The 16,068-nt window shown below is 46.6% G+C and overlaps 1 protein-coding gene across 1 annotated transcript in view; it reads left to right on the forward strand.

Annotated features, from left to right (window-relative positions):
* The window catches only part of PPWD1 (peptidylprolyl isomerase domain and WD repeat containing 1), a 43,596-nt gene that overhangs the window by 10,698 nt on the left and 16,830 nt on the right, over window positions 1-16,068 (forward strand). The window contains exons 5-9 of the mRNA XM_040421335.1: window positions 2,711-3,158; window positions 9,598-9,788; window positions 10,186-10,375; window positions 10,823-11,004; window positions 11,186-11,267. Coding sequence (XP_040277269.1) covers window positions 2,711-3,158; window positions 9,598-9,788; window positions 10,186-10,375; window positions 10,823-11,004; window positions 11,186-11,267 — 1,093 coding nt within the window. The remainder of the gene's footprint in view (window positions 1-2,710; window positions 3,159-9,597; window positions 9,789-10,185; window positions 10,376-10,822; window positions 11,005-11,185; window positions 11,268-16,068) is intronic.

Genomic DNA, 16,068 nt, shown 5'->3' on the forward strand with positions numbered 1-16,068 from the left:
GGCAGTGCAAGGTGAAGGACCTTCGCTGCGCAGTGCCCCGCTTGCTTCGGCAGCGCACAGTCTCCATCCGGACTTGTATGCGGGTGTTGGGCCTTATGGTAGCCTCGTTCGAGGCGGTACCATTCGCTCAATTTCACGCCCGGTCTTTACAGCAAGCGATTCTCTCGATATGGTAAAAGTCCCAGGAGTCCTTGGATTGTCTATTATTTTTTTTTTATTATTTTTTTTTTTTCCTTCCTCAACAAGTTCGGTCGGACCTCCTTTGGTGGCTCTCCCCAACTCACCTGGAGATGGGAAGTCTTTCCTTCCGATCAGATGGACGGTCATTACGACGGACGCCAGCCTTCAGGGTTGGGGAGGAGTCTTCGGCACTCGGACTGCCCAGGGCGTATGGTCCAGACTATCCATCAATGTCCTTGAGCTTCGTGCAATTTTCCTCTCTCTGCGCCATTGGTCTCCCCTCCTGCGGGGCCTTCATGTCCGAGTCCAGTCGGACAATGCCACAACGGTGGCATATGTCAACCATCAGGGTGGGACTTGCAGCCCGAACGTCATGTCTGAGGCGGCGAGAATTCTCAGGTGGGCGGAGGCCCATGTTCCGGCCCTGTCGGCGGTCCACATTCCTGGCGTGGTCAATTTGGACGGCGGATTTCCTGAGCCGGACGACTATAGATCCCGGGGAATGGTCTCTCCATCCGGAAGTATTCTACGCTCTCTGTCATCGCTGGGGACGGCCGGACGTGGATCTGATGGCTTCCGGGCCTCAATCGCAAGCTTCCGTGCTACTTCGCCCGTGCAAGGTATCTCGCAGCTTGCGGAGTGGATGCGCTCGTGGCACCGTGGGACGGGTTCACTTTCCTCTGTCTTTCCACCGTTGTCCCTCCTGCCTCGGATCCTCCGCAGGATCAAGTGGGAGGGCGTTCAGACCCTGTTGATCGCTCCGGACTGGCCGCGCCGGGCATGGTACTCGGATCTTGTCCTCCTACTAGGGGACGTTCCGTACCCGCTTCCTCTCAGACCCGATCTGTCGCAAGGGTCCATCTTCCACCCGAGTTTAAATACTCTTCGTTTGACGGGCGTGGCTCTTGAAACCTTCCTTTTGAAGCAGCGGGGTTTTTCCGATGCGGTGGTTCGGACGCTCATTCGGGCTAGGAAACCTACTTCTTCCAGGATATATTATAGAACTTGGAAGTCCTTCCTTTGTTTCTGTGAGGAGCGGGACTTATCTCCCAGATCCTTCTCCTTGCCGGTCGTTTTGGCTTTCCTTCAGTCCGGACTGGAATTGGGCATGGTGCTCAGCTCCTTGAAGGGCCAGGTGTCAGCCCTTTTCTTTCAGCGATCCTTGGCGGTACTGGGTCCTGTTAGGACCTTCCTTCAGGGTGTGGCGCACTCCGCCTTACCGTCCCCCGCTTCATCCATGGGATCTTAACTTGGTATTGGGGGTTCTGCAAGCTTCTCCCTTCAAACCCTTGCGGGAGGCTTCCCTATGCCTGCTGTCCTGGAAAGTGGCCTTCCTGGTGGCCATCACATCCATACGCAGGGTTTCAGAGTTGGCAGCTCTGTCATGCCGTGAACCATTCCTGGTCTTTCATCAGGACAAGGTGGTCCTCCGTCCGGTCCCTTCCTTTTTGCCCAAGGTAGTGTCGGCTTTTCACCTCAATGAGGACATTGTTCTGCCGTCCTTTTGCCCTGGGCCCTCCCATCCGAGAGAGGTGTCGTTACACCGTCTAGATGTGGTACGGGCTCTGCGGATTTACCTTTCAGCTGTGGCTCCCTTTCGGCGCACGAACGCCTTGTTCGTCATTCCGGAGGGGTCTAGGAAGGGTTTGGCGGCTTCAAAGGTGACTATCTCCCGGTGGATTCGCTCCACTATTTTGGAATGTTACCGCGTTCAGGACAGGACACCCCCTCCGGGGATCACGCCCCACTCTACCAGGGCACTTGGATCCTCCTGGGCTCACTTTCACCGGGCGTCGGTGGCCCAGTTGTGTAAAGCCGCGACCTGGTCTTCCCTCCACACTTTTACAAAGTTTTACAGGGTTCACACTCTCGCTTCTGCAGACGCCGCTCTGGGCCGCCTGGTCTTGCAGGCTGCAGTGGGTGCTGTGTCCAGCAAAAAATAAGCCCTCATACAGCTATGTGAACAGAAATGTAAAAAATGTATGGCTCAAGGAAGATGGAGAAGAAAAATTAAAATGAAAAAATGAAAAAAAACTCATGTATCCTAAGGGTAAAGAGAAGCTGTCTTCTGTGTCGTCACATCAGTTGCTTATGTAGCATGAACATATTCCACAGCTCTGTGCAGAGATTATCGCTATTCACAGCAGTCTCTGTCCTCAGTGGGATTCACAGTTTTTCCGTATTACGTACGCACACAAGGTCCAGTTTTATAAGATGCCACTTAACATATCTGTGTTTTTGGAGTGTGGGAAGAAGCCAGTCAACCTGGAGTAAACCCATGTAAACACAGGGAGAACATACAAACTTTGTGCGGATAATGTCGTTGGGGGCAGTAGGGTGAGGGGAATGGCATTTAGTGCAATGTAATCAGTTTCACTCATTTTCAATAAAACATACATAACATTTCTTATGTCTCAGAAAGCTAGTGTTATAATCTATAAGCAGACAATGCAACATGCAGCTCCTTCATAAGCGTACAGATCCGAGTGATCCATTCCCTTTAATACAAGATGTGCTTTTTATATTCCAGCTATCATCCTGGTCAGTCGGAATGGATCTACTGTCCTGGGGACGCAATCTCGGCAGTGGCCTGTTCTGAGAAGAGCACAGGGAAGATTTTTGTGTATGACGGTCGTGGAGATAATAAACCAATGCACGTTTTTGTTAAGCTGCACTCTTCACCTTTAACTGCGATCCGGCTGAACCCCGTGTACAAAGCGGTGGTGTCGTCAGACAAGAACGGGATGATTGAGTACTGGACTGGGCCTCCCCGTGGTTACAAATTCCCCAATAACGTGCATTGGGAATTCAAAACAGACACAGACCTCTATGAGTTTGCCAAGTGTAAAACGTGTCTCACAGGCATTAATTTTTCCCCGGAGGGTAAAAAAATGGCGACTATTGGAGCCGATAGGAAAGTTAGGATCTTCCGTTTTTTAACTGGGAAACTGATGAGAGTCTTTGATGAGTCACTAAGTGTAAGTAAGGGTTCCAGACACTTGTGATAACTTTGTGTGCTTTTTCTTACAGCAGATATACAGCCCAAAACATTATTAGAATCCTCCTTTTATATGTTCTGTAATCTCCTTGGTCGTTTGGAAGAAAACTGTTGCAGGCACTCACTGGCACTGGCTATGCTGTCTTTGGGTTGCTGTTCTGACTCTGCTGTGGTTCCGCTTTGCTATGTTTCCTGGTCCTGGCTCTACACGCAGAAAATGACTGCCAGTCTCTGGCCGCAGCAGTAACCCGTCTAAGCTAGTGACTGGCTGAGAGAGCATTTCCTATGTGTCGGGCTATGACCAAGAAGTAGCGTGCAGTAGGCACCAGAGCAGCATATGAACAGCGTTCATGGTGGGATCAGTCAGGAGAGTAATGCTTATTGATTTTTACCCCATTCTGACCCTTAAAGGATAACTGTCACACTTAGACCCTAATTTCAATTTTCATATATGTAGTTACTAATAACATGATATTCCAGAATCAGTTACTATTAGACTGACTTACCCCATATTTAATAAGATTCAGCCCTTAGCAACCAGTCTGCATAAAACTGCAATTTCACTATTCAGTTAAGATGGCCGCCACTGCCCTCACCCTGAGGCTAATCCCGCCTGCCCTCACTAGCCAGTAACAATAGCCCCCCAAAAGTGTCAGTAACCAGAGCCCTCCCCCTAAAGGGTTTATCTGCAGCACAAAGGGGTCCTCTTACCACATGTTGCTTTCATTTATACACTGAGCAGACGGCAGATCTCCCTTCCCTGGTCTGGGCTGCTTCAACTCTGCTGAGTGAGGGAGCGTCTGCCAAGCGCAGGGACAGGGAGAAGTGCACACAGCCCAGGCACTGTTATCAGCTGCTTTGGAGGACCTGGCTTTAATCATTTATTTACAGTCCCTGGCTGTCAGTAATCTGACCTTGCACGCAGCCTGCTTCTGCGTCCTCCGTCCTTCAACAGATAGACGGACCATGCCTAGCAACCCTATTTTAAGTACAGGTAAAAGTAGGCAGTACAGGGGACAAAAATGTGGAATTAAGGGGTAATTGAATCCCCACAATCCAATACTCCCAAAAAAAAAAATAAGACAGTTATACTTTAAAGTTATGCCGACATACAGTGTACGACCCTGATGGAGGCCCAAAGGACTGTTGGTTTCTGTCAAGTGAATGGACGCCTATGGATATGTCTGCAGCGTTTGACTTCTGAGTTCCCCAAGGCTTATACAGTCAGGTCCATAAATGTTGGGACATCGACACAATTCTAACATTTTTGGCTCTATATACCACCACAATGGATTTGAAATGAAACAAACAAGATGTGCTTTAACTGCAGACTGTCAGCTTTAATTTGAGGGTATTTACATCCAAATCAGGTGAACGGTGTAGGAATTACAACAGTTTGCATATGTGCCTCCAACTTGTTAAAGAACCAAAAGTAATGGGACAATTGGCTTCTCAGCTGGTCCATGGCAAGGTGTGTGTTATTCCCTCATTATCCCAATTACAATGAGCAGATAAAAGGTCCAGAGTTCATTTCAGTGTGCTATTTGCATCTGGAATCTGTTGCTGTCAACTCTCAAGATGAGATCCAAAGAGTTGTCATATCAGTGAAGCAAGCCATCATTAGGCTGAAAAAAACACAACAAACCCATCAGAGAGATGGCAAAAACATTAGGCGTGGCCAAAACAACTGTTTGGAACACTCTTAAAAAGAAGTAACGCACCGGTGAGCTCAGCAACACCGGAAGACCACGGAAAACAACTGTGGTGGATGACCGAAGAATTCTTTCCCTGGTGAAGAAAACACCCTTCACAACAGTTGGCCAGATCAAGAACACTCTCCAGGAGGTAGGTGTATGTGTGTCAAAGTCAACAATCAGGAGAAGGCTTCACCAGAGTGAATACAGAGGGTTCACCACAAGATGTAAACCATCGGTGAGCCTGAAAAACAGGAAGGCCAGATTAGAGTTTGCCAAACGACATCTAAAAAAGCCTTCACAGTTCTGGAACAACATCCTATGGACAGATGAGACCAAGATCAACTTGTACCAGAGTGATGGGAAGAGAAGAGTATGGAGAAGGAAAGAAACTGCTCATGATCCTAAGCATACCACCTCATCAGTGAAGCATGGTGGTGGTAGTGTCATGGCGTGGGCATGTAAGGCTGCCAATGGAACTGGTTCTCTTGTATTTATTGATGATGTGACTGCTGACAAAAGCAGCAGGATGAATTCTGAAGTGTTTCAGGCAATATTATCTGCTCATATTCAGCCAAATGCTTCAGAACTCATTGGACGGCGCTTCACAGTGCAGTTGGACAATGACCCAAAGCATACTGCAAAAGCAACTAAAGAGTTTTTTAAGGGAAAGAAGTGGAATGTTATGCAATGGCCAAGGCAATCACCGGACCTGAATCCGATTGAGCATGCATTTCACTTGCTGAAGACAAAACTGAAGGGAAAATGCCCCAAGAACAAGCAGGAACTGAAGACAGTTGCAGTAGATGCCTGGCAGAGCATCACCAGGGATGAAACCCAGCGTCTGGTGATGTCTATGCGTTCCAGACTTCAGGCTGTAATTGACTGCAAAGGATTTGCAACCAAGTATTAAAAAGTGAAAGTTTTGATTTATGATTATTATTCTGTCCCATTACTTCTGGTCCCTTAACAAGTGGGAGGCACATATGCAAACTGTTGTAATTCCTACACCGTTCACCTGATTTGGATGTAAGTACCCTCAAATTAAAGCTGACTGTCTGCAGTTAAAGCACATCTTTTTATTTCAAATCCATTGTGGTGGTGTATAGAGCCAAAAATGTTAGAATTGTGTGGATGTCCCAATATTTATGGACCTGGCTGTATATATTTGCTCTACTTTTCATACGTGAAGCCTTTATGGGTTAATGTAGCTTCTATGCCTGGACTATGGATATTGCAGCAATGCTGGGATCTGTTTTCTCTCTGCTAGAGGTGGTCTCGTCTCCCTGCTCCTAAGCCGTGGTTACGTGTTCATGCTAAGGAATCCCATATGATGTGGTTTGCACACAAGTCTGTCAGACACAGATCTCCATAACATGTAACAAAGTCGGTCATAAGAATCATTTCAACTTTTACCTTGTACACAATATAGAAGGGGCAGGAGGTCAGCAGAGAGGCCGCCCTTTCATGTTCTGCAGTTTGATAGCTGTTCGCTCGTGAGAATTTGTGGTCTTCAGACGAGTGCCAGATGTCTGACTGTTCCTGGTATGGTTAGGGTATTCTTTTTTGCTAACAAATTCAACATGTTCTCTCTTACAATATTTATTCAGCCCCATTAGTTGGTGGAGGACGGGACAAACCGCTGGAGTCAGGTATCCAGTGCGCCTAGAAGTGGCCACTGACGCCAAATTTTCTGTGCTTCTTGTTGGCGTCTATGGCCGTTTTCAGTCCTTGGCCACTGAAAAGTCATTCTGTTCTGCAGTATTTTCTCTCTGCCTGGCACTAGGTGGCAGCAGGTGTCTGCGCAAGGTTTATACAAAACTGATAATTCATTGTATGCATGTTCTACTAAAATGATTGGTTCTTCTAGGGTTGTCCCGATACCACTTTTTTAGGACCGAGTACAAGTACCGATACTTTTTTTCAAGTAGTCACCGATACCGAATACCGATACTTTTTTTAAATGTCATGTGACCGTTTTGGGGGATCTGTGGATCTGTGGATGACGCACTGTCATGTGGGGGATCTGTGGATGGCACTGTTATGGGGGACCTGTGGATGGCACTGTTATGGGGGATCTGTGGATGGCACTGTTATGGGGATCTGTGGATGGCACTGTTATGGGGGATCTGTGGATGGCACTGTTATGGGGGATCTGTGGATGGCACTGTTATGGGGGATCTGTGGATGGCACTGTTATGGGGGATCTGTGGATGGTGCTGTTATGGGGGATCTGTGGATGGCACTGTTATGGGGATCTGTGGATGGCACTGTTATGGGGATCTGTGGATGGCACTGTTATGGGGGATCTGTGGATGGCACTGTTATGGGGGGATCTGTGGATGGTGCTGTTATGGGGGATCTGTGGATGGCACTGTTATGGGGATCTGTGGATGGTACTGCTATGGGGTGGGATATCTGTGGATGGCATTGTTATGGGGTGGGGGGATCTGAGGATGGCATTGTTATTTGGTGGGGGATCTGTGGATGGTGCTGTTATAGGGGATCTGTGGATGGAACTGTTATGGGGAGGATCTGTGGATGACACTGCTATATGTCATCCACAGATCCCCCTCATAACAGTGTCCCCCAATACACCGGGCCCCGCCGCTCACCGAAGTATTTATAAACGTGAATCCTTATCCTGTTATTAAGTTGAACTAACGCTGCGCTCTCCCATGTTCCCCTGTATCCCCACAGCACTTACTTAAGCTTCCATAGCAGGCAGAGCGGACGGCACCAGTAACGTCACTCACTGACGTCGCGCGCCTGCTCCGCCTGCTTCATTCATAAAGTGGGCGGAGCAGGCGCTCGACGTCAGTGAGTGACGTTACTGCTGCCGTCCGCTCTGCCTGCTATTGAAGCTTAAGTAAGTGCTGTGGGGATACAGGGGAACATGGGAGAGGGCAGCGTTAGTTCAACTTAACAGGATAAGGATTCACGTTTATAAATACTTCGGTGAGCGGCGGGGCCCGGTGTAAGAGTACAGTGACTGCACCGGGCCCCGCCCATAGTTACGCCCATAGTATTCTATTTATGTATCGGGGCGGGGTATCGGCGGCTGAGTACCGCCGAGAAAACTCGGAATCGGTCCCGATACCGATACTAGTATCGGTATCGGGACAACCCTAGGTTCTTCTAAGTAGAGTGTCAGTGTCGGCTTGTGTGCATGTATCGGATGCTTTGCCTATAAATTATATATGTAAGAGAAGGGTGGTTTTTCAAATACATTGCACTGGATGCTCCTTTTCCAGGGGTTGTCTAATTTACTGACAGGGCATATGTGTGGTCTCTGCCAGATGGTAGAGTCCCTAACAAAGACCTACTTTGACAGATTTGGCCGGGACATGTATCACTTGGTCTCCCTTTTTGTTCTATTGGCCATATCTCCCCCTTTAGATGGTGTTTCAGAAACCAGACCCACCACTATCATCTGTATTTGTGTGAAAAAGGATCTCCAGGATCATGTAATGAAAGGGTTGTCTACTTTGGACCATATATTTTTTATTAGAAGGGTCAATAAGATGATCACAGGATGTCCCAATGCTGAGACACCCAGCGATCAGCTGTAAACTGTGTAAGAACTTGGCTGCAGGTGTTCAGTTCTGCTGCAGTGCCCCCGCAGGTGAAATGAAGTATTACAAAGTTCTCATTCATATCAGTGAGCAGTCCATGTACTAAGAAAAGAAAAGCTCTTCAGATTGAGGTGCTTTTCACAGCCTGCTCTGGCTAATAAACGAGTGCCCTGGACTGGGGATCCATATTGATGGGAGTTGGGGGGGCATACGTTTAATTGCTTGTTTATACAACAGAAGTATAATCAGTGCCCGTTAATAATATTCATTATAATTATTGCACCTTTAGGGAGTTTAAAAGTTTTTTCTGAGATGAGAAAATAATCAACTAACGAGGGGAAAGGCTATTTATTGGTTTTATAGCAATTACTTTTCTGAAAAATCCCTTGCGGCTCTATTGCTGACCTCCAATCATTGCTGACTGTGGCAGTGGTGACTGCAGCACAAGACCACTGAGGCCAGCGATTTAGGTGGGGGGACAGACACGCCATTGCTGCAGCAAAGTAAACCATGAATGTGGGAGCAGGGGATTTATCAGGCGGGTAATGGTTCTTTTATGTCTTTATGGGATTTGTTTCCCCCATCATAGAAAACCCCTGATGAGCAGTTTCTTCCCTCCAAATTGCAGAGAATTTTGTTCCTTAAAGAGGACCTTTCACCGATTCTTACCCTATGAACTAACTATACAGATATGTAGAGCGGCACCCGGGGATCTCACTGCACTTACTATTATCCCCGGGCGCCGCTCCGTTCTGCCGCTATGCCCTCCGGTATCTCCGCTCACTAAGTTATAGTAGGCGGAGATACCAGTCCCTAAGTTATGGTAGGAGGAGTCTGCCCTAGCGCTGGACAATCGCAGCGCAGAGCTCACAGCCTGGGAGGTTATTTTCTCCCAGGCTGTGAGCTCTGCAATGCGATTGGCCAGCGCTAGGGCAGACTCCTCCTACCATAACTTAGGGAACGGAGATACCGGAGGACATAGCAGGAGAACGGAGCGGCGCCCGGGGATAATAGTAAGTGCAGAGAGATCCCTGGGTGCCGCTCTACCTATCTGTATAGTTAGTTCATAGGGTAAGAATCGGTGAAAGGTCCTCTTTAACTTATATGAACTTCAAGGCACAAGATCTTATTTTTTGGTGTGTCTTGACAGATGTTCACAGAGTTACAGCAGATGAGGCAGCAGCTTCCAGACATGGAGTTTGGGAGACGCATGGCCGTGGAGCGCGAGCTGGAGAAGGTGGATGCCCTTAAACTAATAAACATCATTTTCGATGAGACCGGCCACTTTGTGTTGTATGGGACTATGCTCGGCATCAAAGTTATTAATGTAGAAACAAATAGGTAAGTTTGATGTTTGACAGATATGTCCCTTTTATGTCTATTGTGTACCTGGTCAGCCCCCTGACGGCTGTATGCCTCGCCTCTACACCACACGTATAACCAGTGTGCATATAAACTCCCAACAGGCACTGTTCTTAAGAAAAGCCAGACTGACTAGTACTGGTTGGTTGTAATACGGATTTTCAGCAGAATTAAGACAAGTCGTCCTTACTCAATCTGACATTGTCTAATCAGAACGGACAGTGCCAGTGTAGGGACGCATCTTTTGGACAAGGAGATTGAGATTAGGAGATTTTCAAACATTTCCAGGAAGAATTACACAATGCAGAGTCCTGAGAAAGACAGGGGACCTCACATTAGGGATGTCATCTTAAATAGTCTGTATATATTCTGACAGGTGTGTGCGTTTCCTGGGCAAGCAGGAAAACATCAGGGCAATGCAGCTGGCTTTGTTCCAAGGTGTGCCCAAAAAGCACCGCGCTGCCTCCACAGTGGAGATGAAGGCATCAGATAACCCCGTCCTCATGAGCGCCCATCCTGACCCCACCATCGTGTGCACCTCCTTCAAGAAGAATCGTTTTTACATGGTTGGTATAGTTCACACATGCATGTAACCCAGTAGTTCCATCAAACTTCTTACTGCATTGGTCTAAGCAAGTATTATCTCTGCTGTATAGACAAAGCTAACCTATTAAAAAGGTATTTTCAAGTGGTGGCATGTCGTTAGTACAAGGGGAACGGCAGAGCAACTCCATACAAGTGAATTTTTCTGTTAGCCATGTCAGACCGTGTTCGCATCACTCTTGTAGATTCCGGCAAAAATTTGGAACAGAATAGCATAGCGATCAGTAAAATGCCTGGTCGCATGACGGAAACCCGACAGTCAATGTGTCTGATCCGGTACTTCCGTTATTTTCACTGTTCTGCTCCTATAATGGAGCAGAACAATGGAAATAAAGAACACCGATGTGAACACAGCCTCACAATTGTGTGTATCATAAGTATCCTAAATTATGGAAATATTCCGATTGTAGTTTACCAAACGTGAACCAGAAGACACAAAGAGTGCAGACTCTGACAGAGATATCTTCAACGAGAAACCATCTAAAGAAGAAGTGATGGCAGCCACCCAGGCCGAAGGACCGAAACGCGTTTCTGACAGCGCCATCATCCACACCAGTATGGGTGATATACACGTTAAGCTCTTTCCTGTTGAGTAAGTGTCCTGTATATGCAGTCCCCCCCCTTCATTTTGAACAAGTTTTGTTGTAATAGCTGGTGTTCCTGAGCCACTATCTCCGTGTCCTCTGATTCATTATCAGAATTGTTATGTGAGATATACTGGCACAAACGTTTACTGCACAAGTTAATTAAGAACATGATCCTTTTTAATACAGATGTCCTAAGACAGTGGAGAACTTTTGTGTGCACAGCCGTAATGCATATTACAACAGCCACGTATTTCACCGAATCATAAAGGTATGTGCAATCTGATGGAGTTATTTGGTATTAACCATGGCTACGGCCAGTGTAATGAACTGAGAGGCGGTTCTAAAAATTTGGCAGGCCTAGATGAATCTTAGTCGGGTATATGAGCCAACTCCAAACACTATGAGCCAGCAACGACACACTGTAGGACCATGTCCAAACTGCTGCTAGCAAGATGGGAGCTCTCACCTTACCAGGGCCCCACTTCCTCAACCGGCAGCCGCAGTGCAATATTATATTTAGCCGATAAAAAAATGGGCTGCCTTTTCAATAGTTTCCTGTATCATTATGACCACAGGCAGAATTACAATCACAGATAACACCTCTATATAGATAACACAGAATCCACCCTTCACAAGAGGCAGTATCAAAGCTTATCTGCTCCCTTCTGACCTCTGCACAGTGCATGCCTAGAAAACTCTATAGTCAATGAAGTCCCTGTCCATGGTGTCTGTAGCCCATGTATCTTCTCTCAAAAGACAGGATGTCTTAAAAATATTTTAAACAGGTCATTTTCTGGTGATATGTACCTTTTATGCCTGCACGTGTACAGTGCACGTTGGCGCCCCCTACAGAGCAGGTGCCACAGCCGCTGGATTTCTGCTGTTTTACACAGCAGATACCTTGGCTAATGTCTGTGATCGGTGATCATGCTGACTGCAGACATTTAACCCCTCAGATGCAGTGGTCAATTGTGGCCACAGCATTTGAGGCGGCTATCCCCAGGATCGTTGGTGGTGATAGGCGGAAACTTGCTGGAGGCTACCCAGCCAATCACAGGTATATTCTTATGGAAGCCTGCTGGTGGCAGTGCTCTATAAGAATATACTGCATGTCCCTTACACTATTGTATTAAATCATTGTACTGTATGGGAGAAGCTATTTAAAGATCACATGTTTAGGTCCTCTAGAGCATTGGTCCCCAATCTTTTTTTTTTTTTTTTTTGTACCACGGACCGTTTTGATACAAGATAATCTTTCCGAGGACCCGTGTGGGGGGGAGGTTGGCGCAAAGGTTAATCACGTTGTCCATAATAAAACACAATAAAGTACAGATTACAGAATACATGGTCAATAATAATACTTTAGAAAGGCCAAGTAATACCGCTACACTATGACCCAGTCATTAGTAATCCCATTTAAGCCCCCATTCAGTGACTCACAAGTGATATCTCCTATGACTGGAGTCATTCTTTCCTTTTTCTCAGTCCTGCGCAGATCACCATGATGACGTCTCCTGACCACAACTTGCATAATTGAACACACCGATTTAGTGTTAATGCCTCCTTTTATGCCCCTACTTGGTAATCATCCCCATTTGGGTCCCAGTAGATAAATAAACTGGTTGGGGACCGCTGCTCTAGAGGGACTTAAAGTTTAAAAAAATTAAGTTTCAAAACATATAAAAATTCAAATCACCCCTCCTCCCCTATAGTAAAAATAAACAAACAATATAAAATAAAGATCATTTGCACTGCCGCTTCCCAAAAACCCGGAAGTGTTAGAATATAAACGTACTTATCCAGTGCAGTGAACACCATAATGGGGGGAAAAAAAATCTAAATAGTCTATTCACAGTTTTTACGTTACTTCACCTTCCCAAAAAATTTGAATAAAAAATTAGCAAAAAGTTATACACGCCCCAAAATGCTATCATTGAAAACTACAGACCGCTGGGACTTGTTCCTATCTCCAGAATGGGACCCCCGAAGTAAAGGGTGAGCAGCTGCGCATGTGTGGCCACTGTTCATTTCCCTATGAAAGTTCTGAAAATAGCTGCGCGCCACCTAGTCTATTTCCATCAGTTGAATGAGGTAGCATATGAGAGTCCTTTTAACCCCTGGCGCTGGCCGGGAATGTAACGATGGCAGGCGCCTTAGCCTCCGGGTGCTTGTTGTTTCATACAGTAGACACCCTTGGCTAATGTGCCGTTTGCAGACATTTAACCCTTCCGATGCTGTGGTCAAACATGGGCCGGCGGAGATTGGGGAAGCTGGAATGTGTGTGCAGCAACCCCTAGCCTCCTGTGTGCTTGGAGGCTGCTTCACATTAGTTCCTATGGAGCCCCTGCCAGGAATCCATAGGAACACAACTCCAAAATCTAATGCATTGGAGTCTATAAAAGGTGGTTGCTTGTTATAGTTCCCTATAGGAACCATAAAAAAAGTTTTTATATATATATATATATATATATATATATATACTGCTCAAAAAAATAAAGGGAACACAAAAATAACACATCCTAGATCTGAATTAATTAAATATTCTTCTGAAATACTTTGTTCTTTACATAGTTGAATGTGCTGACAACAAAATCACACAAAAATTAAAAAATGGAAATCTAATTTTTCAACCCATGGAGGTCTGGATTTGGAGTCACACTCAAAATTAAAGTGGAAAAACACACTACAGGCTGATCCAACTTTGATGTAATGTCCCTAAAACAAGTCAAAATGAGGCTCAGTAGTGTGTGTGGCCTCCACGTGCCTGTATGACCTCCCTACAACGCCTGTGCATGCTCCTGATGAGGTGGCGGATGGTCTCCTGAGGGATCTCCTCCCAGACCTGGACTAAAGCATCTGCCAACTCCTGGACAGTCTGTGGTGCAACGTGACGTTGGTGGATAGAGCGAGACATGATGTCCCAGATGTGCTCAATTGGATTCAGGTCTGGGGAACGGGCGGGCCAGTCCATAGCATCAATGCCTTCGTCTTGCAGGAACTGCTGACACACTCCAGCCACATGAGGTCTAGCATTGTCTTGCATTAGGAGGAACCCTGGGCCAACCGCACCAGCATATGGTCTCACAAGAGGTCTGAGGATCTCATCTCGGTACCTAATGGCAGTCAGGCTACCTCTGGCGAGCACATGGAGGGCTGTGCGGCCCTCCAAAGAAATGCCACCCCACACCATTACTGACCCAATGCCAAACCGGTCATGCTGGAGGATGTTGCATGCAGCAGAACGTTCTCCACGGCGTCTCCAGACTCTGTCACGTCAGTCACATTTGCTCAGTGTGAACCTGCTTTCATCTGTGAAGAGCACAGGGCGCCAGTGGCGAATTTGCCAATCTTGGTGTTCTCTGGCAAATGCCAAACGTCCTGCACGGTGTTGGGCTGTAAGCACAACCCCCCACCTGTGGACGTCGGGCCCTCATATCACCCTCATGGAGTCTGTTTCTAACCATTTGAGCAGACACATGCACATTTGTGGCCTGCTGGAGGTCATTTTGCAGGGCTCTGGCAGTGCTCCTCCTGTTCCTCCTTTCACAAAGGCGGAGGTAGCGGTCCTGCTGCTGGGTTGTTGCCCTCCTACGGCCTCCTACACATCTCCTGATGTACTGGCCTGTCTCCTGGTAGCGCCTCCATGCTCTGGACACTACGCTGACAGACACAGCAAACCTTCTTGCCACAGCTCGCTTTGATGTGCCATCCTGGATAAGCTGCACTACCTGAGCCACTTGTGTGGGTTGTAGACTCCGTCTCATGCTACCACTAGAGTGAAAGCACCGCCAGCATTCAAAAGTGACCAAAACATCAGCCAGGAAGCATAGGAACTGAGAAGTGGTCTGTTGTCACCACCTGCAGAACCACTCCTTTTATTGGGGGTGTCTTGCTAATTGCCTATAATTTCCACCTGTTGTCTATCCCATTTGCACAACAGCATGTGAAATTGATTGTCACTCAGTGTTGCTTCCTAAGTGGACAGTTTGATTTCACAGAAGTGTGATTGACTTGGAGTTACATTGTGTTGTTTAAGTGTTCCCTTTATTTTTTTGAGCAGTGTGTATATATATATATATGTATATGTATGTGTGTATATATATTCAGATCGCCCCCTTTCCCTAAAATGAAAAAAATATAAATAAATACACATCACGTGCAAAATGCCCTATTAACCCCTACCTGTCCAGCGCCATAATAGTACGGCACAGCGGGACGTGACTTGCCGCTCAGCACAGTACTATTACGGTGCTCTGATAAGGCGGGTGCAGGAACCCCTGCTGTATGAGCCGGCATCAGTGAAAACACTGATGCCGGCGCATTAACCCTGACTATGCCGTGGTCAGCGCTGACCGCTGAGTCTGTGGAGGGAGGGAGCTCCCTCCCCTTCACCATCGGGTCCCCGCGCTGCTGTGACGGGGACCCGATGGCAGGGAAGGCAGCTCGATGCTTTCCTTAGGCATCATGGCTGCCTTGAGGGAGAGCCTGTGAGATCCAGCCCCCTATATCTCACAGGAAGCGGGCTGTAAGTGTATTACAGATTACACAGTGTGTAAATACACTTACAGCCAATGCATCACAATACAGAAGCATTGTAAAGGGGATCAGACCCCCAAAAGTTGTGGGGGAAAAAAAGTTTTACAAAAAAAAAATATTGAAAGTTTCAAGGGAAAGAAAAGTGTCCTTTTCCCAAAATAAAGTAGGAAAAAAAGAAAAGTAGACATATTAGGTATCGCCGCGTCCGTAACAACCTGCTCTATAAAAGTACATGACCTAACCACTCAGATGAACAACGTAAAAAATATAAAATAAAAACGGTGTACAAAAACTCATTTTTTGTCACCCTACATCACAAAAAGTGTAATAGCAAGCGATCAAAAAATAATTTGCACCCCAAAATAGTGCCAATCAAACCGTCATCTCATCCCGCAAAAATGATACCCTACCTGAGACAATCGCCCCAAAAATAAAAAAACGATGGCTCTCAAAATATGGAGACATTAAAACATGATTTTTTTTGTTTAAACATAACAAAATAAAGTATACATGTTAGGTATTGCCACATCCAT

The sequence above is a fragment of the Bufo bufo genome, chromosome 2, assembly GCF_905171765.1.
Source record: "Bufo bufo chromosome 2, aBufBuf1.1, whole genome shotgun sequence".
In the NCBI taxonomy this organism is placed as follows: Eukaryota; Metazoa; Chordata; class Amphibia; order Anura; family Bufonidae; genus Bufo; species Bufo bufo.